Source organism: Hyperoodon ampullatus, assembly GCF_949752795.1.
Source record: "Hyperoodon ampullatus genome assembly, chromosome: 10".
Lineage (NCBI taxonomy): Eukaryota > Metazoa > Chordata > Mammalia > Artiodactyla > Ziphiidae > Hyperoodon > Hyperoodon ampullatus.
In genome coordinates, this window is record NC_136923.1 from 2541725 (window position 1) to 2567815 (window position 26091).

At 55.6% G+C, this 26091-nt stretch overlaps 1 protein-coding gene across 2 annotated transcripts; it reads left to right on the forward strand.

The window, feature by feature from the left end:
* Positions 1 to 24840, forward strand: RAB43 (RAB43, member RAS oncogene family). Of its 2 annotated transcripts, none has more exons than XM_079713943.1 (3): positions 1 to 284; positions 21897 to 22080; positions 24475 to 24840. In XM_079713943.1, the coding sequence occupies exons 1-3, from the start codon at positions 87 to 89 to the stop codon at positions 24723 to 24725; spliced, it is 633 nt and encodes a 210-aa protein (XP_079570069.1). In that variant the 5' UTR covers positions 1 to 86; the 3' UTR covers positions 24726 to 24840. The 2 variants fall into 2 exon arrangements, with proteins under 2 accessions (XP_079570069.1, XP_079570070.1); XM_079713944.1 differs by having other exon boundaries at positions 21903 to 22080.
* Positions 24841 to 26091: the final 1251 nt, after the last annotated feature.

Genomic DNA, 26091 nt, shown 5'->3' on the forward strand with positions numbered 1-26091 from the left:
GCTTCCACGTCGCCAGGCGGCCCGCGGCTTGCGCGAGCCCAGGCCGCCCCAGCGTCCGGAGCGCCGGCCCTTGGGCTCCCGCGGCCATGGCGGGGCCGGGCCCGGGGGACCCGGACGAGCAGTACGATTTCCTGTTCAAGCTGGTGCTGGTGGGCGACGCGAGCGTGGGCAAGACGTGCGTGGTGCAGCGCTTCAAGACAGGCGTCTTCTCCGAGCGCCAGGGCAGCACCATCGGCGTGGACTTCACCATGAAGACGCTGGAGATCCAGGGCCAGCGGGTCAAGGTGGGAGGCCCGGCCCGGGGTCGCCGTGCAGCCGGGCCCCATGGCGCTAGTGGTCGGCCAGGGCCCTGGAGGGTCTCCCCGGAGGGGTCGGGGTCGGGGGCCGCGGCGAGCACCCGACTGGTCCGCGGGGGCTGGGGTCCCCTCTGGCCCCCTGTCCGAGCAGGCCTGGGCCTGGGCGTTGGGGCCGGCCTCTGGGCGCCGAGCGCGGGCCTCGGGGCGCTGGGGTGCGCGTGCTGGGGGGAGTGCGGAGGAGAGGCCCTGCCCTCCGAGCTACACCCTGGGGGACTTTGCTCTAGAATAGCGTCTCCGGTGCCCGGCGGCTGAGCGCCTCGGGTGCGGGCACGGGGGCCGCCTGGCCGGCCTACCCCTGCTCCACCGCGGTCGAAGGCCCCAGCTCGGCCCTCGGGAGGGGACCCCAGGCAGAAAGGGACACCCCCACGACTAGGAGGGACCAGGAAGTAGTTTCTTCTAGGACCGGAGGGCCAAAACTTTTTGTCAGAATTTCCGGCCTGGCCACGCCTCCCTGCAGTCTCTTTGTGGACCTGGTGGTGGAACTTTACTCGGCCGGGGCGGCCCGGGTCCCCTCCCCCAGCTGCAGCCCGATAGGAGCTGAAAACTTCACGGGCCCCGGAAGGTGGGGGAGAGGACCGAGCTTTGGCAGTGGCTCCGCACTAGACCGGCAGGATGTGGCTGCCACAGAGTCCTGGCAGTGGTCTGAGAACTAACATTTGTGATTAGTGAATCAGTTTCTTAACCTGAGTGTCAGCCCTCCCGAACGCAGCGAGACACCATTGTTCTTGCTCGGGAACTTGCCTGAACTGCGCCGGACGGAAATCCTTTCCCCTCTTTGGTGGTTTTGAGTTCCCACCGGTTCCGGGATGGCTCCTAAGAGCCCTGGGCGGGGCAGCCCAGGGCCAAGGCATCTCCTGGTATCTCCGCGTTTTCAGGTGGAGCCGGGTGATTGAGTCCCGTGAGCCTCGATACTGTGGCGCCCGGCCTCCCTGGGCTGCTGTGGGCCTGCTACCGGTTGGCTTTCGGCAGGATGCTTAACTCTTTGTTTCTACAAAATTGGGATAATTTCTTCCTCCCGACCCAGCATGGAGAAGAAGTCAGCCAAAAGCCTTTCCATGCACACGGTGCCTCTGGAGTTGATGTGACAGGGGAAGCAGAAGCTCCCTGCCAGAAGGGTTGCTTTTTTTTTTTTCTTTTCTTTTTTTAACAGTCTTTTGGGTTTCTGTGTGTTTTGAGTCTCCTTAAGATAGGAAAAAAGAACAAGGTGTGGCAGGCAGCTTTGAGTCATTATTCGGGACCACCCTCTGGAGCAGGTTGCGAGGGAAGGCTGTGGGATGGGGTCCGCGGATGAGTCTGTGCCCTGAGACGCTGCCAGCAGCCACGGGGAAGTGGCGAGTTGAAGGATAGGCGTAAACAAGCGGGCGGCCTGCTCCGGCTCCCCTCCCCTTCCCCCTCCCCTTCCCCCTCCCCTTCCTCCTCCCCTCCCCGTCCCCTCCCCTCCCCTTCCCCCTCCCCTTCCCCCTCCCCTCCCCGTCCCCTCCCCTCCCCTTCCCCCTCCCCTTCCTCCTCCCCTCCCCGTCCCCTCCCCTCCCCGTCCCCTCCCCTCCCCTCCCCTTCCCCTCCCCTTCCTCCTCCCCTCCCCCGTCCCCTCCCCTCCCCTTCCCCTCCCCTTCCTCCTCCCCTCCCCCGTCCCCTCCCCTCCCCTCCCCTTCCCCCTCCCCTTCCTCCTCCCCTCCCCTTCCCCCTCCCCTTCCCCCTCCCTTCCCCTCTCCTCCCCTCCCCTTCCCCCTCCCCTTCCTCCTCCCCTCCCCCTCCCCTCCCCTTCCCTTCCCCCTCTCCTCCCCTCCCTTCCCCTCTCCTCCCCTCCCTTCCCCTCTCCTCCCCTCCCCTTCCCCCTCCCCTTCCCCCTCCCCTCCCCTTCCCCCTCCCCTTCCCTTCCCCCTCCCCTCCCCCGTCCCCTCCCCTCCCCTCCCCCTGCCCTCCCCTCTCCCCTCTCCCGGTGCTGAAGGTGGTCAAGGAGGGGCTGGGTGTTCCTGTTTACCTGGCGAGATAACCTGTGCGGAGCCCTGGGTGCACTGTGTACCGAGCACAGGTTATGCAATGCAGGGCAGGCACTTCGAGATTTCTTTTCCTTTTGGTCACCTTCAGATTGTTCTACTTGGGAGGCAGCCGGGTGGTTCTGGGACCAGGAGAGCAGTGTAGGCGTGGTAACCCCCCTAAGAGTTAACAGCGGCCACCCCTCTCAAGACTCTGATGTGTGCCAGCTGTCTTACAGATGTGTTCTTGTGATTAACCCCGCCTCACACGGGGCAGGCTTCCCCAGGCACACAGCTGGGAAGTGACAGACGTGCAAGTTTTCTTCCAGCTTTTCGGACTCCAGGGCGTTGGGGTCTTTCCCTACACCAGACTGCTGCTTCTGATTGCGTGGAGTGGGAAAGCCTGTGCAAGCATTTACTTCCTGATCTTGCAGCCAGAGAATCCTGAGGCTCAGGCACTGAAGAGGCTGTGAATTGCAGTTGGGTGGGTGGGGTGAGAGGACAGCCTCCCTGGCCCCGGGTGCTGGGCTCTCGGGACTCAGCGGGGGCAGGTCATTTTTCCTCACCCATAAACTATCTCTGGGGTGTCTTCCAGCAAGGTGATTTTTTTAAAAGCAAGTTTATTGAAGTTCAGCTTACACACAGTAAATGGGCCTCATTTCAGGTGTCGAGTTCTGTGAATCTTGACAAACCTATGCAGTCCTGTCACCACCACCACATTCAGAGTATAGATTCCTTCCATCAACCCAGAAAGTTCTCCTGTGTCCCTTTGTGTCAGCATCCTCCCTTCACCCCAGGCCCTGGCAACCACTGATCTCTTTTCTGTCCCTATAGTTTCAACACTGTGGTTTTTAACTGGAACCTTTGAGGAGCCAGAGTTTATCGTTGTTGTTTCTGCAGAAAGCATGTCCACATCAGGGATTTAGTTTAAAACCTTCCCAGGCCTGTCTGGGGTCCAGCAAGCATCCAGCAGGATCTCAAAGCCGCCTCTCCTGTGCTTGCTGGCTCTTGTTGGCTCTTGAGGAAGCTCAAAGAGAGATCACCTAGCGCTTTTCCAGCTGCTCTGTACTTGGGGAGCTGCGGACTGAAGGAGGGAGGCCGAGAGACCGCAGGGTCAGAAGGGCCTTAACTAGCTTACTTTTATCCAGTTATATATTGAGGTTCCGCTTGTCTTTGACTGAAGAGTTCTGCTGCTAAAAAAATAAAAAGTCGGGAACATCACAGATTGAATTAAATCCCTTTATTTCTATAGTCACTTCCTCTTGCGACCAGAATGACATCCCAACACCTGACCTGGAGAGCTGGGCCCCTGTCTGCCTCGGCCACTTCATCTCCCTGCCTCTGCCCCACACGCAGTCCCCAGCCTCGCCGGCCCTTTCTGTCCTTCCAACATGCCTGCCTCAGGCCCTTTGTCTCTGCTGTCCTGCGTGCCACATTCCACCCCCAGATCCCCGTGTAACAGCTGCTTCATCATTCGGCTGTCACTGCACAGGCCACCTCTTCAGAGACGCCTTCCCTGGCCTCCTAGGCCCTCCGTCCCATTACAGGGTAGGTTCATAGCATTTACCAGGACTTGACATTCCCTTGTGTGTGGGTCTCTCCCGTACAGTGTCCGCTCCTTGAAAGTGGACACCGCCTTGCGTACCTGTGAATCCCCGCACCTACAATAGTGTCAGACACACGGTGCTCACTACCTTTGTGTTCATTGATTTTTATTTATAGGGAGGAAGCTGAGGCCACAATAAAGGAAGTGACCGACACTCCCAAGGCCCCACACAAGTCAGTGGCAAAACCAGGCTTTGAACCCAGGGTCTCCCTGGCTCCGAGTTGCAGCGCCTCTTTTTACACTTGACTACCCTTCTGAGTCCCACTCAGTTCGTACCGATGACCCTGAGACTCTGTATGTTATTGACTCTAGTGAAAAGACAACTGTGGTCACCGCACTTGGAGAGAAGCGTATGGACTTGGGCATTTTCTAGATTTTCAGGAAGGAGGGTGGAAACCCCAAGGAGTTTCAGGGTGCTGTCTGCTAACAGAGCATCAGGCAGCCCTGGGCAGCTCCCGTAGCAGCCTTGCTGGTGGCAAGGCTCTGGCCGTGGCGCTGGTCCCCGGGCGGCCCTGTGTGAGTTCACTGGGCTCTAGCTGTGCAGGCTGAAGCTGGGGGCAACTCTGGGAGCTGCTGGCCTCTCAGCGGTGATGTCTCTGCAGGAGAACCCTGGACTAGGTGTCCAAAGGTCTGTGCAGCCTCATCCTAGCCCTGGCCGGTTCCTTGTCCCCTCTTGGAGCCCCGGGCTTCCTCCTTTGTGAAATGGAACAAACGATCTTTGCTCTGCCTACTTCTCAGGGTTGTTGGACGGCTATGGACACGCTCAAAATAGTTAAAAATTCCCCTTGTGTGTTTTTGGATAATTCATCCACATGGTTCAGAATTTCAAAATTTCAAAGACATAAAAGGGCGTACCGTAAAAAAAAAACAACAGCCGTCCTTTCCATTTCTGACACCGTGTAAGAAAAGGCAGACAATGCTACCCACCTCTTGTCTATCTTGAAAGTGCTATTGTGAATAAAACCAAGGAGTTACAAACATAAGGGATTATTTGATGGTTGCTGTTGTTAGCATTTTCCTCCCCAGGGATTATTATTAGGATTATTTCTTAACCTGCCCCTCCCCACCTCACCATCCCCCAGGAAATCTCAGCCGGTTCTAAATCCTGAGCACATCCGAGTGCTGCTCACGCACCCTTATCTGGGACGACACAAAGGCCTGTTATGTAAACTGGTCTGTGCACCTCACAGGGGACGCGCACACGGGTCGGCCCTGGACAGCTGCGCCCCTTTATTCGGCCCTCTGTCGGGGTCAGTGTCCCCATGCTGGGAAGGCAGCCAGGGTCCTCCCACACAGAGCTCAGTCTCTGCCCTGGGCCCCGGGCCCCACGTTCCGGGACCTTGCGCTCCATCGCCCTCCTGGTGCGAAAGTGCTTCTTTTTAAAGTTTGCATCCTTAGCCTTTCCAGCTGGGGGTGTGGCCTTGCTCATGTGCTTTTCCTATTTGGGTAAAATTGGTTTGACTCTTCCGATTTTGATCAGAGATAGCAAAAGGATCGCTAGATAAGAGATAAGTTCTGGGTCACGCTGGTTGTCTGAAGAAATCTGTTCCTTTTTTTTTCTTTTTTTGCGGTACACGGGCCTCTCACTGTTGTGGCCTCTCCCGTTGCGGAGCACAGGCTCCGGATGCACAGGCCCAGCGGCCATGGCTCACGGGCCCAGCCGCTCCGCGGCATGTGGGCTCTTCCCGGACCGGGGCACGAACCCGTGTCCCCTGCATTGGCAGGTGGACTCTCAACCACTGCGCCACCAGGGAAGCCCAAGAAATCTGTTCTTGATGCCGGTGACAATCATCCTCATGGCAAAACGAACCTGCCTCCTGAGGTTTCTGCAAGTTCCGAGGCAGCACATGCTGTGGGAAGACGGTGGAAAGGGGGCCAGCGGTAGAGCCTCGGGCCCCAGGTCACAATCTTGGCTTTGCCGCCTGGGGCACGTGGCATCACCGCTCCTGATCTGTTCGCCTGTCAACCCCGAGCTTAGGGACCTGACGCACAGCAGAGCAGCAGCAGGTGGGAGCTGACACGAGCGTGGGTCCCCTGAGAGAGTTGGTGGCCTGGGGCTCCGGAGGCTCAGCTTCTCAGCCTGGCTGCCCAGCTGCCCTTGTGCACTGATCTGCTTCCCCAGCGATGAAGTGAAGGCAGAATCCCCATGTCCGTGCCATGGAGGGCCCGCTGTGTATGAAAAGGCAAGCCCACTGCGGTCACAGGGGGCGGCATCGCCCAGACCGGGCCTTCTCACAGCTCAGGGCCTCCACCTGCCTCCTTTTTTTGCTTCCATCCCTTTGGTGTTTCGGCCTGTTGGCGTTTTCCTTCCTTCCGTCAGCCCTGTGTGGCCCTTGCAGAGAGGCTTTGGGCGTGAGGGATCGTAAAGCTTAGTAGTAAGGGGGTAGCCCTCCCTCCCTGAGTCCCCCATCTCCCGAGTTTTGTGTTGTGTTTTTTTATAATATATTTTATTTTATTATTATTTTTTAAATTAGTTTCTGCTTTATAATCATCTCCCGAGTTTTCACCACTGTTCTCGTGTTCTGTTCTGCCTCGTCCTTGCAGCCACCCGGTGAGACCCCATTTCACAGACAGGGAGATGAAGGCCATGTGTGGCAGGTCTGAACCAGAACCTTGCCTGCCAGCTCCTCGTGTGGCGCCTTTTCCTCATCGCTGTGCACGCCCTCTACCACTACCAGCTGCCACACGCACATGTGTGAGCTCATGTGCGCGCACGCACACACAGACACACGTGCATGAACACACACACGGAAAGGTTTGGGACCAATGTGAAATCGGGGCCGTCGTTTATCACTTGCATTTTACATTTTCTTACATTTTGATTAGCGGTGTCACATCAACATACTAATGCCATCTGCTTGTTAAACAAATCCTTATTAATTCAGATTAATTAGCAGAAGCGGTGCTTATGGCCAGTGTGAACAAAAGAAAGCGCCTGCCTTCTAGAATGACCTACGTAATGCTGGGTTGTTTTTTTTTTTATAAATTTATTTATTTATTTCTGGCTGTGTTGGGTCTCCGTTGCTGTGTGTGGGCTTTCTCTACTTGCGGCGAGCGGGGGCTACTCTTGGTTGCGGTGCATGGGCTTCTCATTGCGGTGGCTTCTCTTGTCGTGGAGCACGGGCTCTAGGCGCACAGGCTTCAGTAGTTGTGGCTTGTGGGCTCTGGAGTACAGGCTCAGTAGTTGTGGCGCACTGGCTTAGTTGCTCCACAGCATGTGGGATCTTCCTGGACCAGGGCTCGAACCCGTGTCTCCTGCATTGGCAGGCGGATTCTTAACCACTGCGCCACCAGGGAAGACCCGTAATGCTGTTTTATTGAACGTACAGCCAGTGCTGGTAGGTAGAGGCGCCTGCAACCTGCTCTGGGGATGTAGTGAGTCAGGACCGTTAGTGACTAGCAGCACCCTTCTCCGTGGGTTACATACGCATCCCCTCCCTTCTTACCTGCCCTGCTTGGCCTTGCAGGCCTCCCTCTCCTACCCAAGGAAGAGGTCAGAGTAGCCCTAGACCAGGTACGTGACTTTCCACACAGGTTGTTTAAAAGGCAACAACCTGGAGCTTAGATGTGTCGCTAGGACCTGTCCCTCTCAAAGTGGTCTCCTTGGGAAATTGCACAAGTATTTCCGGATATTGGATCACAGGGTGGGTTTGATGACTCAGAAGGGTCAGAGGACACCGGAGCAGAGCCTGCCACGCTGTCAGGCCTTTGGTCCCAGATGAGGTCTGACTGTGAAAGCAGAGTCCACGCTCACGGCAGGCCGGGCCTTGCCTGAGCGCAGTCGCCATGTGTGGGCAACAAAGTTCATCCTGATCCCAGAGGCCTGCAGAGGTGGCCTCCACCTCACAGCGGACAGTCGGCGGGTCATTTCCCTTCCGCATGTCAGTTTCCTTGGGCGCCATATGAGGAGGCTGGACCACGATCACTGAGGGATTCCATTTTCCTTGAGGAAAGTTCCTTGTAGTTTCAAGCCAGGTAGTCCCCACCTCTGCCTTTTTTTATGTCTGAGAAGTGTAAAAATCAGATTTTTTTTAAAATTAAAAATATTCTGTTTATATTTTTCAGTGAAACACTTTGATTTTTTGGTTTGACTTGTTTTTTACTCTCGGGTTTTAAATCTGTAGTGGGGACACGAACAGTGGATGATTTCATGATGAAAAAATGGATCACAGGATAAACTTCAGTTTGCCAGCTATGAATTGTCAGTATCTGCCATGTTTGCATTACAGATGAAATGCATGGGAAAAATTAACCTTAATATTGAAATCACAAGGTAAATACCTCAATGTAAACTCCAGCTCTGCGGTTTGCATCAGGTTATTTTCCCCAGAATAAGCCCTTGACCAGTATTGGCTGAATGAAGGAGCGAGTGAGGGAGAGGGCGGGGGGTGTGGCGGGGGAGAGGCGGAGGGGCATGTCTGCGCCGGAGGTGGGTCTGGAACCTCAGCTTGCAGAGCAGGGTCCATGCAAGAGCCGGGGAGATGGAAGGCCCCGTGTGCTAGGATGCCTGGGGCAGTTTGCTCTGTGTGTGTGTACGTGTGTATGTACATCAACACATTATTGTTTTGCTTTACGTAAGTCAGCCTTACCTGACCATCCTGTCCAAAGTAGTACTCCACCAAGTTCCTTTTAAAAAAAATCTTTATTGAGATAAAATTCATATACTGTGAATTCCCCCATTTAAAGTGTGCAATTCAGTGTTTTTTCCTGTTGTTTTGAATACTCACCAGGGTCAACTTTAGGATATTTTCATCACCCAGACAGGAACCTGGTAGCTCTCAGCAGTCATGCCTGTTCCACTCTCCCCCAGCCCATTTCTGTGGAGCTGCCGCTTCTGGACACACATGTACATGGAACCACGCACTGTCGCGGGGTCCTTGGGTCATGTTTTTGAGGTCTGAGTTACTTTTCATCCCTTCCTCGCCCTGCTTGGTTTTTCTTCCTAGCACTCCACCCACCCCCCAAGTCACGGTCACCGTGTCGTTCCGTGCGTCTGCACCTGACACTGTGCCTTCCCCGTGTGTCCTGGCAGGTGAGTAAAGCACTCTCTCCAGGTGATGGGATATTCCCATGCGTCCTCTCTGAGCTCAGTAGGTATAATCAATATGAAAAGTCCCATGTTCCTGAAGATCTATGGGATTTGCTTGTATTGCTTCGATTCATTCCTTCTTGTCATTCTCCCTGTTCTCCTCTGGAGGCTGCGCAGGGCGGGAGCTGGGCTTACGGTCTGGCCTCTGTAGTGACAGTGTGTTCTGCTGTGCTGTGTTCTGGCAGCCCGTGCCCCACCTTCCAGATCCCTGATTTACTTTTCAGCTGCCTCTATTCCGATGTTCTTTTTTTTTTTTTTCTTTTTGAGGTACGCGGGCCTCTCACTGCTGTGGCCTCTCCCGTTGCGGAGCACAGGCTCCGGACGCGCAGGCCCAGCGGCCATGGCTCACGGGCCCAGCTGCTCTGTGGCATGTGGGATCTCCCCGGACCGGGGCACGAACCCGTGTCCCCTGCATCGGCAGGTGGACTCTCAACCACTGCGCCACGAGGGAAGCCCCCGATGTTCATTTCATCTTTTAGCTTCTGTATTCTGACAATTACGTGTTTCATTTCCAAGATCTCCAGTTGGTACTTTCTCCTATCGGTAATATTTTCATTTTCAGGACATTATTAATACTTCTATTTTTCCCAATTTTTCACTATGAAAAAGTTAAAAAATATAGAAAAGTTGGAAGAATAACATAGTGAGCCCCATATATGCTCTACATAGATTTAACAGTTGCTCATGTTTTGCTGAATTTGTCTTATCTTTTTGTATGTGTAATATAAATTTTTTTATTTGAAAGTAAGTTGCAGGTAGCATGATACTTCACCCCTGGATACCTTGACATACAGCTTTTAAAAGTAAGCACAGTGTGTTATCATACCTAAGCAAATCATTGTTTCTATAAGCATCTACTTAGTCCATTTTTAAGTTTCCCCAACGTCCTCCAAAATGTCTTGTATAGAGTTTTCCCCCTTGAGCTGGAGTCCAGTGTGGGTTTAGTCCAGAACGATGCCTCACTTCTGTTTTGATGACTGATGTTTTTTAAGAGTCGCTTTCTGGATTTGTCTCCCATTTCCCTCGTGGTGTCTTTTCCCTTGTTCCTCTATCCTTTGTATTTTCTGTAGACTGGAGGTTGAGTTTAGAGGTTCAGAGACACTCGGGTGGAAGGGTTTTGGCGAGAATGACCCACGGGTAATGTTTGCACCCACACTGCCCCATGGCAGGCGGGACGTGATGAAGGTCCCCCGCTGGAGGTGAGGCCAAGTTTGATCTCCACTCACATTTATTGTTAAAGATTCCTTTTTGCTCCATTTTCCTTTGTTTCTTGGGTTATAATTTAAGAGCCAGGGCCTTGAGCTGGCCTCTTCTGTCTGGAGCAACAGACAAGTTAAGTGAGATGAAAAGGGAAAAACACCTGAAACTTAGAAGGTGCTCTGTCGAGCTTAACTGTGGTTGTTGGCTGGACATTTCCGTGTGACACCCAGGACAGAAACTGCACGTCAGTGGGTTCAGGGTTTGTTCTGTGAGAACCTCCTCTCTCCCAGGTGCTCTTCTGAGTACCTACAAAAGGAAGACACATGAGATGTGTGCCTGTGCCTCGGAGCTCATGTCTGGCTTGGGGGACAGACGTGCAAGCACCTAACTAGCATGAGTGCCGTCCGTACTGCTGCTGCAGGCACTGAACTGCGAAACCAGGAACCGAATCATGCGGCCTTACAAGCACACGTGTGTTTACCGTGGCCATAGCCGGACCAGATATCTGAAATTTGGACTGTTCCTGCTCGGGTGCCATGCTGTCACGGGGCTGCTTGCCTGGTGCCTAGGACACAGACGATGCGCGGTCCTCTTCCCGGGCTTGGAGCTGGGCGTTGAAGGAGGACAGTTCCCAGTGAGGAAAGACGGGCTGTGCTCCAGGGCCGTGTTCATGTGCAGCCCCGGAAGCAGGAGAGGGCCTGGTGTTCATCCAGTCAGGGGAAGTGGGGCCCCGTGGGCCGTGGGATCCGCCTTCCGGTCATGCTGGAAGGTATGCTCTGGGCCAAGGAGCGAATGGGTTGGCTTTGTCTGGCGCTGGGTGGCGGCGCAGCCGCAAGTCCTGGTCCAGGTGCTGCGGCCCCTGCTCTTGACCTCCCTGGGGGGCACAGACTGCTGCCTGGCGTCCTGCCTGGGTTTCGTCCCCATGTACCCCATTGTGCCTGAAGGGGCTACAAGCAGGTAAGAGGCCACCTGTGAGTCCCACCTTGGTCACCAGCACAGGGCCACCAGCTCCCCAGAGCTCCTCGCTGCACCGGGAGCTCAGGCTGCCCACATCCCCCATGGGCGGAGGCTGGGCCTTTCTTCCCACCAGGACTTAAGGACAGGCTGACTGATTCCTGCAGGAGGAGGGGGTTTGACGAAAAGAGCACAGGACATGGTCTGTGGAGGCGCCGTGCCCACAGCGAAGGGCACAGGTTTCGGAGTCAGACTGAGCTCTCCTCTCCTGTGCCCTGGGACCCGTCTTGTAAAAGGCGCTGAGGTGCACCTGCAGGGCTGCCTGAGGATGGAATGTACCGAGACAGGGAGCTCCGGCAGAGTCAGCCTGGAGGGGCTCACAGCGCGTCTGTCATCTTCATCACCCGGGTTCCCACCACTGTTGCCAAGATGCTGGAGGTGAAACGCAGATGCCAGGAAGCCACCTGATCACGCTTGGTCCCCCGGCTGGCAGAGCAGGGCGGGGAACCAGGGGTCTCGCCTGCCTTCTTCCAGTGGTGGTGGCTCTACAGGGAGAGCTGCATGGTGACAAGGGACACAGAAGGTTGCCTCTGACGCTGGGATCCTGAGCAGTCGTGTTTCGGGGGCGGGAGGAATGTGGGCCCCGGAACCCGTCCGCAGCCCTTGTCAGCCGCTGGGGGGCGCGTCTGTGTCAGGTCCGCGCGGCCCCCCGGCCGGTGTCGCTGCCCCGGTTCTCCTCGCTTAGCCTCCATCCCCTCCTGCCTGTCTCACCCGCTAACACATTGGAGGTTTTGCAGGGTCTTACCGTCGCTTCCAGCAGTGCACATGCCTCTCGGCCGAGGCTTATTTTCAAGCTCGGGGCTGAGCTCTTCCCTGAAGACTGAGGCAGAAGTGACCGCGGCTGGCCGGGGAGTAGCTTGCAGACCACCTCCTGGTTCAGACTCCCCACATTCCGAGACACGATGAACAGCAGCGTGGGGCCTCGTATTTGGGTCTCTCTAAGCAGTTTTTGGAGTTTTGTCTTGAGAACTAATTTTTCCAAGGTCCCTTTCTGCTGTGAAGAAGCAAGGAACTTCCCACTGCCGGCCTCATCCTGTGGGAGAAAGGCTGTTCAGATAAAATCCTCTTCTGTTTCCATCGGGAGGGATGGTGCTGGACAAAGGTTCTGGGACCTGAATCGCCAACGGTGCAGTTGCTTTTATTTACTAGGTTTATTTAACCTACGAAGCAGAATTGACCTCCCACCGGGGCACATGGGAACCCTCCCTGGAGAGCAGCCCTTGCCCCGCCAGCCTCATCTCGCTCCCACTGGCCTGACCGCAGGACCTGCTCTCAGAGGGCTTCCTTCCTGGTCAGGCGCCTGCTCTGCGCCAGGTTGCAAAGGAATGAGATCGGGTCTGTCCCCACCAGAGCCTATTTTTTGTTTTATTTGTTTTTTAACTTTTGGCTGTGTTGGGTCTTCGTTTCTGCCCGCGGGGCTTTCTCTGGTTGCGGTGAGCGGGGCCTAGTCTTCGTTGCAGTGTGTGGGGTTCTCATTGCGGTGGCTTCTCTTTTTGCGGAGCACGGGCTCTAGGCGCGTGGGCTTCAGTAGTTGTGGCTCATGGGCTTCAGTAGTTGTGGCACAGGGGCTCTAGAGCACAGGCTCAGTAGTTGTGGCTCACAGGCTTAGTTGCTCCGTGGCATGTGGGATCTTCCCGGACCGGGGATTGAACCTGTGTCCCGTGCATGGGCAGGTGGGTTCTTAACCACTGCGCCACCAGGGAAGCCCCCAGAGCCCATCCTTGATGGCGAGGGGCAGAGTTACAAACCGGGAGCCCCGCACATACAGCCCTGGGCCGGTTCCCACCCTGAACCGTTTCGTTTGGCCTGCGCAGTGGTGATTTGCTGGTTTGTTTTTTATTGAATTTGCTTTAGGCAGGATATCCTTTTCTGTCACCTTGCTGCATTTTATGTTCCCTTCCTGGCCCCCAGAGGCACCCAAGTTTGGGACAGTGGACATCCTCTGTGGTGTATGCTGTCATAGAGGCAAGAGTAAAGGGCTGTGGACCACGAGGAAAAGAAAGCTGAGTCCGCTTGGTGTGGGGCCCAGGTGTGTGCGTCGGGGAAGCGCCACTGACCAGGTGACCTTGAACTGGGGCCCTGACGGTTAGGTAGGAGTTCACCAAAAGGTCAGGAGGAATGCAGTCTATCCTAGAAAAGGAGATAATGACAAAATGATAACACCCTTCCTGGGTGTGGGGACCCAGAGGGACAGTGTGAGCTGGGAGTTGTTAGGTGTGGAGCTTAGGAGGGAAAATAGCCTCATTCCTCACCTTGATACCATACTTCCCCTTGAAATCCCCGCCCCACCTGTTTGAAACTCACCTGACTGACCCCTGCGGAGCTGGAGGGGGCAGCTCCCCTCTCCTGAGCATCCGTGCTCTGGGAGCCCTTGTCCATCCTGGCCGGGCCTCAGTCCTACCCTCTGTGCCCCGAAGATGCCTCCGGACTTCACTCTGGGTATCAGCAGGCCAGAGAACTTCCCCCAAAGTCAACTGTCAGATGAGTGAGCCTGGCTGGGAAGGTCGGAGAAACTGGCGATATGCCCGGTGGGAGGTGGGTGGCAGGCAGGCGTCGGGGAGGGGGCTCGGGTGTGATCCGTGAACAAGGCCCCCGTCTGTCTGTCCAGTGAGTGCAGGTGGAGGACTTCCAGGTGGGGAAGGAGGTGGGCGGGGGTGGTGGCTTCAATTTGGCAGGCAGGTGCGCATCCAGCCGATGGATGGACCGTGTATTCATCGAGCACCTTCTACCCGCCAGGTGCTGTGCTGGCTGGTGGGCTTATGCAGAAAGCCAGCCAGACACGGCCCCTGCCCTCAAGCGTCCCACGTGAGGGAGGCACAGTAAACATTTCAGAAGTGTGCGTGCACGCCTGTGTCCAGCCGGGCGGTGGACAGGCTGAGGCGGGGCCCTGGGGTGCGGGGCTGGGCTGGCGAGGGGCTGGGACAAGAGCGTTTCAGGCAGGGGCCTTGATGCGACCTCCCGGGAGCTGGACACGCGGGGTGGGCGGCTGCAGGAAGTCGGGGCCTGTGGGGCCTGCAGGCGATGCGGAGGGCTCGGGGGACGCACTTGAGGGTGGAGGCCGGAGATCGGAGGGGCTGCAGGATCTCAGCTGGGTTCTGGCGGCTCCACAGTGGCTGCTGTGCGGGGCGTGGGCCGGGTGCTGGGCAGGTGGAGGCCGTCCGCAGGGAGCCTGGCGCCGGCTTGGCGGTGATGCGTGTGAAGGAGCGGGAACCGCAGAGCAGAGGGGCCTCCACACCCGTGATTTCCCGGGCGCCGGTCCCCTGCCGAGGTCTGTGCCGGGGAGCAGGCAGGCAGGCAGATGGGCTCGGACCCAGCACGATGCCGAGATGCCTTCCTCGGCCAATCACTGCATCTCCAGAGCCGGCTTTCTCCTCTGTGACGTGGGGCTCACGGTCTTTGCCCACAGCCCCGTGAGACCCCGAGCGAGGCCGGCACCCCCCGCGGGTCCCCACACTACCCCTGCACAGGTCCCCACAGCATCCACACGGCGCTTCTGCGCTGGTTTCTAATTTTTTTTTTTTTTTTTTTAAGTTTTTGGCTGAGTAGTTGTGCATGGGCCTGGTTGCTCCACGGCATGAGGGATCTTCCCGGACCAGGGATCGAACCCGTGTCCCCCGCAATGGCAGGCGGACTCCTAAACACTGCGCCACCAGGGGAGTCCCTGCTCTGGTTTCTAAGGCAGAGCCCGGGCCTGTGCTGCCCGGAGATGGCTCAGGACGATGCTGCTCTGCTCGCCTGGGTCTCTGGTAGCTCAGGTGGCTGATCAGCCTCATTAACTTTTTCACCAGCCACCCCAGGGCCCTGCCTGGTGGCGGAGCTGTGCTGGGCTGCCCGGAAAGCGGGGCCGCTCCCAGCCTGGCTTCACCCAGCTCTTGGAACACAGGGGGCATTCGGGCCAAGCCATAGGGCCGCCTCTGTAGGACCGTCCTCCACCCAGCAGCCGGCAGCTTTACAGACATAAGTCGGGGCACGTCCCGGCTTTGCCTGGGTTCCCTGAGGACAGCCGTAGGCAAGAGCGTGCGCGGAGCTCATCTGTTTCTAGAACAGAGAAGGGAGGAAAGGCTGTGTAGGCTGCATTCTCACGTGGGTCCCTCTGTGGGCAAGTGGGGCTTGATTAGGCCCGGCATCCCCTGCCCTGCGCTGGCTGAATGTCAGTCCATAGGCTGGCGGGTCCCTCTCATCTGGGTCACAAGTCCCGAGTGTTTGGTGGTTTCCAGCGGGCCTCCCGGGCTAGGATCAGGGAGGCTCGAAGGCTGTTTCTGTGCGAGGGTGGTTGCTGCAGCAACGGCTGGAGCACAGGGTGCTGCTAAGACATGCAAAGCGGAATGAGAGGCGTCTGATACACATCCCCTGCTTCGGACGATCTGTCGCCGTCTCCCACCACAGTGAAGTAACACCCACCCTCAGGCTCTGGCTCCGGCACCGCCGACGGCCTCGCCTTCCGGGGTGCTGCTTTGCCGCCATCTGGCCACACTGCCCTTGCTGTGTTTCCAGTGTGGCAGGCTCTGTCCTGCCTCTGCGCCTTTGTCCCCTGCGCCTGAACACTGTTCCCATGACTGGCAGGAGCCTCAGCCCAGGGGCCACCTTCTGTGACCACCCTCAGAGGTGCCATCCAGGGAGGCCCTCCCGTTACCTTTGCTTTCTTCAGGGTGCTCGTGCCCCCTTCTCTGCAAGTATCCCACTGGCCTTCTTCTCGTCTGCCTCCTTGTTACTGGAAAGGGAGCTCTGTTCCTGTTTCACCCCCTGCAACGTGGCCAGTCCTTCCAACAGGGGCTAGGACATGGCTGACGCTCAGTTCGTACTGAATGAACAAATGTGTGGTCGTGCACACAGCCCGGTGTGCCTTTCTTTGAGCCCTTTACGTGTTCGACTTTGCATTAAAGCTCCTTGGCGTGTATTAAAAACGCCAGCCCCAAGTGATGCCAGCTCAGTAACACTGTTAAGTGGGCGCATTTATCCAGCCCCTTCTCTGCACTCGGCTCTGAGCACACTGCGTCGATCATTGACCCTTACGGCACCTTTTTTGACAGATGAAAACTGAATTAGGTTTTAGCCTGCAGACGCCAAGGTGGGAAGTGACGGGATTGGTCCAGGATCTCAGGCTGCCGGGCCCGAGCACTGACCCTGCTCTTTCTCTTCCCCTGGCTCTGATGTGGGGAAGTAGGATTAGAGTATTACCGGTCATGAGAAGGACCTACTTTCCAAAAATATTTCCTCCATTACTGCCCAGATTTCACGAGTCGGTTGACCCAGATACCGTAATCTGTAGCTATTGTGTTGGGTTTTTATTTTTCCTTGTTATCGGTTACACTTGTGTAGGATGGTTCAGCAAGGCTTGTTACAGGACGGCCTCCGGACACTCCCCTCTGCCCCCAGCCTCTAGGGGCAGCCGCTTCCGGCTCTTCTGTTTCTCCTTCTCTTGCTCGTGTTGCTATCCCTCCTCCCCAGGTACACGCATCCTCTATTGACTTCCTGCTTTGGAAGATGAGGGTTTAACTCTCTCAGCACTACCCTAGCCCCCATCACACACATGCGCGCATGCACGTGCACACACACACACACACACACACTTTGCACCCTCCCAGTAGAGGTGGGTGGTAATGTTGATTAGATCAGCATTAAGTTCCTTTCAGTTCTATTCGCAAAACATAGCCCCAATTTGATCACTTCTCCCTAACTTCACTACGACGACTGTGGTCTTTTCCCTGGATTATGGCCACAACCATCTAACTGGGCTCCCCGTTTCTGTGCCTCCTCTTTTTTGTTTTGGCTGCACGGCTTGCGGGATCCTAGCTCCCCGACCAGGGATTGAACCCGCGCCCTCAGCAGTGAACCCATGGAATCCTAACTACTGGATCACCAGGGAATTCCCTGTCCTTGCTCTCTTTTGATCTGTTGTCCATACGGTAGTCAGAGTGATCCTGTTTAAAAGTAAATTTGATTGGCTCGAAACTCCCTGGCTTCCCGTTCACTCACAGTGAAGGACAAAGTTCTTGCTGTGGTCTCCAGGGCACCACTGCATGATCTGGCCCAATTCCTCGGTCATCCCTCATTTCTCTCTCCCTTTTCACTCTGCTCCCAACACACTGATCTTCGTGCACCAGTCATGTCTCTGCCTCAGGGCCTTTGCACTGGCTCTCTCTCTCCCTGGAATGCTTGTCTCGCAGGCATCGGCACAGCTAGCTAACTTTCTTCAGATCTTTACCCAACTGTTATCTCAATGAGGCCTTCCTATCTAAAACGTCATTCCTCACCGTACTTGATCACTTCTTCCTCTGCTTGTTTTTTTCCATCTTATCACTATCTAGCATACTGATTACTGTATTACTTATTTTATGATAAATATTTTATTTATATTCTGTATTTCCATATAAACAAATATATATCCATATTACTTATTATTATCTTACTTAGCATCTGTCTCCTGCACTAGACTGTAAGCTTGAGCCCAGGAATTTGCATCTGTTTCCTCTGCTTTCTCTGGTACCTAGAACATAGAGCAGGTGTCCAGTAAGCGCTGTTGAAATGGCTGAATGAACACATGTCGGTTAGTAAGAGCTGTTCACGGCTGAGCCATGTAGCACTGTCTTTCATTCCCCGTGCTCCCTAGTTTTTCCTGGCGGTAGTGATTATCTTGTTTCTGCGTGGGGTCTATGTATTTACCATTAACTCAGCTCCAAATCCTCCCCTAATTGGCACACTCACCCTCTCCATCTACCCCATGTACTGTGTAATTGTCCCCACAACATCTTGCTGCCTCTCAGTTCCATCTTCTTCTTTTTTTTTTTTTTTTTTTTTTGCGGTACGCGGGCCTCTCACTGCTGTGGCCTCTCCCGTTGCGGAGCACAGGCTCCGGACGTGCAGGCTCAGCGGCCATGGCTCACGGGCCCAGCCGTCCGTGGCATGTGGGATCTTCCTGGACCGGGGCACGAACCCGTGTCCCCTGCATCGGCAGGCGGATTCCCAACCACTGCGCCACCAGGGAAGCCCTCTTCCATCTTCTTGAAGAAGTCTCTCCCAGAGCATTCTTAATTTCTGTTTTAGATTTTCTGTGGCTAGAGGAATATTCTGTAAGAATACAATCTTTTGAGATTTACTGAGGCTTATCTTAAGATTTAAGATCTTATTTAATCAAAGATTAAATACTTGGTATTGATTTTTCTTCAAGTTCACTGATTCTTTTTTTCTGTCTCCATTCTGCTGTTAAGCTCATCAAATGAATTTTCCACTTCACTTACTGTACTTTTAAGTTCTAGAATTTTGACCCTTTTAAAATATGTTTTTAGAAATAATTCCCACTTCTCTAACTGAAATCCCCTATTTGCCCACTTAGAGTGATATTTTGCTTCAGTTCTTCAAACATATTTTCCTTTAATTCTCTGATCATATTTAAAATAACTGCTTTAAAGTCTTTGTCTACTAAATCCAATATTTGGGCGATTTTGGCATCATTTTCTATTGACTGCTTTTCTCTCTTGGGGTTAAATTGTCTTTTTTTTTTTTTTTTTTTGCATGTTTAGCAATTTTTAAATTGTATACTGGAAATACTGGTTGATACTGGGTAGTGACTCTGGAACGTGTTTAAAGGGCACTGATTCATGTTCTAGTAGTCAATTCAGTGACTGGCTGATCACCTCGAACCTGTGTGGCTTGTCTTCATGTTCTGTTAGGGCAGAGATGCAAGTCTGACAGTGTTTCTCTAGCCTTTCACCTTGACAGAACGCGGCCTCCAAACCTGAGAGCTTGGTTTAGGGTTTCTTGGGCAGGTGTCGGGAGGCCTGCCTCTTGCCGTGGTCCTCACTCGTGGGGCACAGCCTTCCTGATGTCTCAGCTCAATATCTGGGTCCTTCGCGAGGTGCTAAGGAGGCCTCTTCCCCGTGGCTGGGTTGGAATATCCCCCAGCACTGCTCAGCCTCCACCTCTGGTGTGTTCTCACCCCCGGAGGAGCCGCTTTCTGGTTAGAACCTGGGAGCCCCACACTGTGCACGGAGCCCGCGGGCCAGGACCCACCAGGGACTCCCCCACATTGCTCCTCGTCCCGGTCACACCAGCTGCTCCAGGCTCCATGCCCTGCTTGGAATCTAGCCCCCTGTCCTGTGGTCAGGAAACCGTCCCCTGTAGACTGCTGGCAATCATGAGGCGCCTTCCATGAGTTTTGCTTCTTTCAAGGATTAGGGTCTCGTGCTGTGTTGTTTACATCCTGAAAACAGTAGCCTCCCATGTTTTTCTCAGTCTCCCGGTTGTTTAAGGAGGGAGGTCTCGACGGCCACTAAATATTCTGCCAGAACTGGAGGCTCCCGACTGGCCCGCATCCTGGCTTGCGGCTTGGCTGCTGTCTTGGGATCTCCCTACCACCCCAGGGTTTCCCTTCGCCTCTCTTTTGAGTTGAGTTCTCTTTCTGGATCCCCCATTTTCTTCATGTTGGTTGATTTCAGCAGCTTCCTTAGAATGGGTGGCAGGAAGGTAAATTTTTTGAGGCCCCTGTGTCTGCAAATGCCTTTGTTAAACCATCGCACTTGACTCATAGTGATTAGGTGGAGAATTCTAGGCTGGAAATTATTTTCCCTTGTAATTTTTTTTTTTTTTTTTTTTTTTTTGCGGTACGCGGGCCTCTCACTGCCGTGGCCTCTCCCGTTGCGGAGCACAGGCTGCGGACGCACAGGCTCAGCGGCCATGGCTCACAGGCCCAGCCGCTCCGCGGCATGTGGGATCCTCCTGGACCGGGGCACGAACCCGTGTCCCCTGCATCGGCAGGCGGACTCTCAACCACTGCGCCACCAGGGAAGCCCTCCCTTGTAATTTTAGGCATCGTTTCATTGAATGTCTAATGCGATATGGATCTTTTCTGTGAAGGCTTCAAACCCGTTCTTCCTTTCTCTCTTTTTCTTCCCCTGCAACTTTTTAGGGTCCTTTCTTCTTCCTCACTCTTCTGGAGTTCCCACGGCCAAGTGTCTTGTGTGGGTCTGTTTTCCTCCATTGTGTACTTAATGGGCCTTTTCACTCAGTTCTGGGGAATTTTCTTGAAGCATTTCTTTGATTTTACTATTCTTTTTTTCCAAAACTCTTACTATCCTGATGGTGGACCTTCTAGGTTGGTTCCCCAATTCCTTTTCTCTCTTTTCCATCTCTTTGCATTTTTACCCCCTACTTGGAAATTCTTCAAGTTTATCTTCCAACCCTTATGTTGCATTTTTCATTTATGTTATATTTTTAATTTCCAAGAGCTCGTTTTTCCTTTCCGAATGTTCCCTCTACTTAAAATAAGAGTGTTCTTCTATCATTTCATGGACCTTTTCTTATCTCTGAAAACACTGATGATTATTTTGGAGATTGTTTTGAGAAACTGCCTAGTTTCTATTTCCGCCAAGTTGCCTTTTCCCGTGTCTGCTTGGCCTCTGTGTTTGACGCTCCCCTCTGGGGTGTGCAGGGGAGTCCTAGGTCGTCTGGATCCCAGGCTGGTGTGGTGCCGAGGTCCCGCCTTTCACGTCACCCCTGTGTGAGCTGTGCCCCGGGGCCTGCTTCCTGGAGCCTCTCACCCTGCGGAGCAAATGGGACATCTCAGGCCGGGGGTTTGGTTTGGCGAGTCGTGGCTCAGAACACGTCAACTGGTGGACCCCTCTTGTGAGGCCCAGGAAGAGGTGGTCACCTCCACAGTGCCAGGGCCAGAAGCCCTGCCCGCAGGAACTGTCTGAGGCCTCTGGGTCTGTCTCCACCCCGGACGCCCCTTGAGAACGGGATAAAGAGGCACCCAGAGTGCTTGTGCCAGTGGAGGAGGGTGGATGGCCTGCGGCTCAGGATGTCATCTTCAGGGCCCCGAGGACCTGTGGTCTGTGCAGCAGAGAAGGCAGGCCCTGAGCCGCTGAGAGCCCTGGACCTGCCCATTCTGGTGCCCTCTGTGGTGCAGCCTCCTGGCCCGGGCACAGTGACCGTCCAGGTCGGCCCCTGGCCCAGCCTCCGCCGCCCTACCTGGCGTCTCTGCCGCCATCCTGCTGCTGCCGCTGGAAGCCAGGGATGCTCCCGCCCCCCCGGGCGCCCATCCAGGCAGGCCCGGCAGCGGCCCTGATGGGTGCTGGTGAAGTGAGGACCTGGGCGGGAGGAGGGTTGGGACCGGGGTTAGGGTTAGCAGGCTGCGCCAGCTGATGGCAGAGGCCGCCTGAGAGGAGCCTCCCCGGGCCGTCGCTGCCCAGCGTGAGCATCTTCCTCGGCGCTGCTGAGGCAGAACAGAGAGCCTGAGTGCTGGGGGCCTCCCGACGGCGGGGGCGGCGGGCACTCACGGCCCAGGGGGGCAGGCACTGGACACAGTGCCAGCAGTGAGCCTGGTGTCCAGGGCAGAGAGGATTCGGGGTCCAGTGTGCTTCCCGCCACCGTGCAGAACCCACCCCCTTGTCCTGGGACCCTGGAGGTGGAAACGGGGCTGCCCGCCTCCACTTTGCTGCCCCCGTCCTGCTCAGGCTGCTGAGTTGCCTTCCAAGGGCTCAGAAGGCCTCGCCGCTCCGTCCACCTTCTGGCCCGTCCTGCGTGGTGCCTGCCGAGGTGTGGCTGGTGGCCTGCCCCCGGAAGCAGCGCTTTGGGGTGGGGGTGGGTCTGGGGGCTCGGCCTCCCCGTCCCCTGCACTCGGCTGCACCCCCGGGTTCACGGGACCCCTGTTCCTTTAGCTGCAGATCTGGGACACGGCTGGCCAGGAGCGCTTCCGCACCATCACCCAGAGCTACTACCGCAGCGCCAACGGGGCCATCCTGGCCTATGACATCACCAAGAGGAGCTCCTTCCTGTCGGTGCCTCACTGGATCGAGGACGTGAGGAAGTACGCGGGCTCCAACATCGTGCAGCTGCTCATCGGTGAGCGGGGGCCCCTGCGCTCCACCCGTCTGTCTGTCTGTCTCAGTCTCTCTCTCCTTTCTAAACAAAGGGCAAACAGAGCACAGAGAGGGCTGAGCTTGGCCAGGTAGGAGCGGAGCCAGGACCATGATCTAGAACATTTGGGGACTTCCCTGTTGGTCCGGTGGTTAAGACTCTGAGCTTCCACTGCAGGGGGCACGGGTTCGAGATCCCACATGCCACGAGGCGCAGCCAGAAAAAAAAGAAACTTCGGATCCTGCTAATCACTTGTAAAGTTACAGTCAAAGTGGAAATGAGATGACTGCAGGCCAGGAAGCGGTCGCCACGTGGCCGCACCTTGGTCCAGGCTAGTTCGGTCTTCATCATGTGTGTTCTCATAACCCTGCCTGCTCCCCATGTGTCAGGGACGGGGCTGAGGGTCAGAAAAGTGAAGTCATTTATCGCGTCCACATAGCCTGTGAGCATGTAAACGTGGCCGATCGTGATTCAGTGGCCTGCTCTGTCGGCCACCCTGCAGGGGGTGCTTCTCAGGTGTCCACACTCCCCCCAGCCACTCTGAAGTCTTGGTGGAGGGCAGACGCTGGCACCACCTGCAGAGCATCTGATTCGGGAGCACTGGGGGGACCCATGCATGTGCATTTCTAACAAGTTCCCAGGTGACACAGTGATCCCACTTTGAGAACCGGTGCTGCAGGGGGTGCCGTGACCTCCATTTTACCTTTTCCTCCGGCATAAACTTCTCGGGCGTGGATTCAAGAAGCTTTGGACCATGTGTGTGGTCCCTGGGGTGCTCGTCCCAACAGTCAGGCTGATTCCTCTAAGGTGAGCAAGTGCAGATGGGCCTGGACTGGGGTGTGGGTGCTCTAGGTGGATTGATCTCCCCGGGCAGGAAGGGAGTTCTCCCTACGTGGCCTGATGCTCCCCTTTCATCCAGGACTTTTATTTTAATTTTCTTAGTTTTTTTTTTTTTTTTTTTTGGCCACGCTGCTCGGCTTGCAGGATCTTAGTTCCCTGACCAGGGATCGAACCGGGGTCCCCTGCAGTGGAAGCGCAAAGTCCTAACCACTGGACCGCCAGGGAATTCCCAATCCAGGACTTTTAAAATAAAACATTCTATCATAGAGCACGCTACACAAGGACATAAAAGGAATAGTGTTAGCAAACCCCAGATTCAGCAGAGCCGGCAAGTCCTGTGCACGTTCATTTCAGCCCTCGGCCCCTCCCCCGACCTCATATTATTTTGAGGCAAATCCCAACACCAAATGATTTCATTTGCAAATGTTCCAGCATGAATCTATAAAAGATACAAACACTTAAAAATATATAATAACAGTACGCTTTTCACATTTAAAACCTACTGACATCTCCTAATACAATCAAGTTAGCTGATCTGTGGTCAGATTTATAATTGCTCATAAATATCACACGTGCTTTTCTTTCCAGTTTGTTGAAATCAGGATCCAAATAAGTTCCAAACATTGAAATTGGTTGCTGCATTGTTTAAGTTTACCAAAGAAATTTTAGAAATTTTTTTTCTTTTTTTTTGGCCATTCCACGTGGCTTGCGGGGATCTTAGATCCCCGACGAGGGATTGAACCCGGGCCCTGGCAGTGAAAGCAACAAGCCATAACCACTAGACCGCCAGGGAAGTCCCTAGATCTTCAGAGATGCTTATCTATTTTTTTTTGTCCCTATAATCACATTGTAAAAGTCAATCACTTAGAGACTTAAAAACAATTCTTGTAGAAATTGGACCAAGGAGCAATTGACCAGATTATTTAAAACATAATGAAACACCTCATACCTCATGGGAGAAGCAAAGGTGTGTTCTCAGGGGCAGCTGTAGTCTGTGCTCTCATTATCAGAAAAGCAAAATAATCAAAACCCACAATCTTACAGAGAATTTAAAAATTCCAAAGGAAAACAGGAGAGCATAAATAATCAGAAAAATGACAAAGTTTTAGCCAAAAAAAAATAGCAAGGCCAGATTTCTTTAACTTCAGCATTGGTGGAGTGCCCGCCAGGTGCTAGCTCGTGTCCACTGTGTCATTTAATCCCTGCTCTGCAGAAGGTGGTGTCGTAGATGGGGAGGCTGAGACTCAGAGATGGAGTGTGTTACCCGAGCGTCACCCAGCAGGTGACAGGAAGCTGGCGTCTCTACCCAGGTCTTCTTCCAGCTCTAAGCACCCTGTTCTTTTCACCAGACCTTCCTGCTTCTATTTTTTAGGAAAAAGCAATAAAATGCACAAGCCCCTGGCAAAGATAGGAAGAGATGAGATGAGGGACAAAAGGATGGGATAAGAGCATTAAAGATAGACTCTCTGGCTCGCTGCCTTTAGCTGTAGCTGCGCCCACCTGGGCCCTGGGCCTCACCATTGCCCCACCTCCCCGCAGGGAACAAGTCGGACCTCAGGGAGCTGAGGGAGGTGCCGCTGGCCGAGGCGCAGAGCCTGGCGGAGCACCACGACATCCTGTGCGCCATCGAGACGTCGGCCAAGGACTCGAGCAACGTGGAGGAGGCCTTCGTGAGGGTGGCCACGGAGCTGGTCATGCGGCACGGGGGCCCTCTGCTCAGCGAGAAGGGCACTGACCACATCCAGCTGGACAGCAAGGACGTCGGAGAGAGCTGGGGCTGCGGGTGCTGACCGGGGTGCAGGGCAGGCAGGCGGGGCCGCCTCACCTCCTCCCGCCCTGGGGCCTCCTCGCCCAGCCCTCCAGAGCTGGCCTCCAGGGTGCCAGCCAGATAAAGGCCTGGAATTACCCCGCCTGTGGCCTGGATGCTTGATGGGAGCACTGCTCTCCAGGAAGGAAGAAGCAGGATTCCTCCCGGGGAGGCCCTGTTGGCACAGGGTAGGGTGTGGGGCCCTTCCTGCCAGCCAGCTGCTGTCCCCGCCGCACGCGGCACGTCCCAGGACTGGCCCGAGCCCAGCGGTGTGGACCTCGGCCCAGGGGCTGGGAGTGGGCCTCCCGGTCTACGTGCTTGCCTGGTTGGGACCGTTGCACACCCGAGGCCGCAGCAGGGTGTTGCTTTCCAGGGATGTGGCCGGAGCTCCGGGTCCACCCAGGGCATTCCAGGGCCTCCTGTGCAGGAGCAATGGCCCAGCAGACTCAGTCCTGAGCTCCGTCCCGGGGGGTCCCTACCTCCCTCCTTCCTTCACGGCCAGCTCTCAGCTCCCGGGCGCCCGGGGCCGGCTCCTGCCTCAGCGGGGCCTCCCTCTCCCATTTCCATGGAGCTTCTCGTTCTCACCGGGACGACGGTGGGTCACGGCCCACAGCGCTCGTCTGCTGGCTTGGGGCCCGAAGCTTTGCCACTCAGGTTGCAAAAGCAGTGAATCCTTTGGCTCCGGCTCTCAGAAGCTGGGGGGTGGTGGGAATGAGATAGGAGTGTGGACATGTAAGGGAAAAGTAAACGCTCGCGCCCCTGAGCCCACCGTGTCCCACCCCACTTGCAGAGATCCTGCGTGCCACGTTCAGAGTGCCAGCTCCCCCGCCGCTCCCAGTCCAGCTTAGAGAGTTTCCCACACAGAAAAGGAGAGGCCCCGGCAGGCCTGGGTCTGGGCCCACCCACTCTAATGGCCTCTGCGTACGCTGGGCACTGAGGTTAGACAGCGGGGGACCAGGATCACTGGGGCCCTTGGAAGCAGCACCGTTCTCTGGGTGCAGCTCAGAGGAGCACAGGGACTGGACTGGGGGAGCAGGTGGTCTTCCTAAGCCAATCCCAGTCCCTCCCATCAGCCCAGTTCAGCCCTGCAGGCCCCCCGCCCCAGTGTGGGGCCCCAGGAAATCAGCTGCTCTCAGAGCCATGGGCGAGGCCACATCAGGGAGACACAGCCCAGGGCCCCTGGGAGCCCAGAGGTGCCGCACAGCTGCAATCGGGCTCCCTGCCTTCCATCCCAGCACCTGGTCTGCGTTGAACCCTCCCAGGCAGGCCTGGACGCAGAGCAGGAAGTCAGACCTTGCCAGGCAGCCCCAGGAGGCGGGTCGGGCAGGGCTGCTGGCCCTTCCAGCCGC

Coding starts and splice junctions, on each gene's coding strand:
- RAB43 (XM_079713943.1), top strand. CDS start 87: ATGGCGGGGCCGGGCCCGGGGGACCCGGACGAGCAGTACGATTTCCTG. Junction 285..21,896: donor TCCAGGGCCAGCGGGTCAAG/GTGGGAGGCCCG, acceptor CTGTTCCTTTAG/CTGCAGATCTGGGACACGGC. Junction 22,081..24,474: donor CATCGTGCAGCTGCTCATCG/GTGAGCGGGGGC, acceptor ACCTCCCCGCAG/GGAACAAGTCGGACCTCAGG.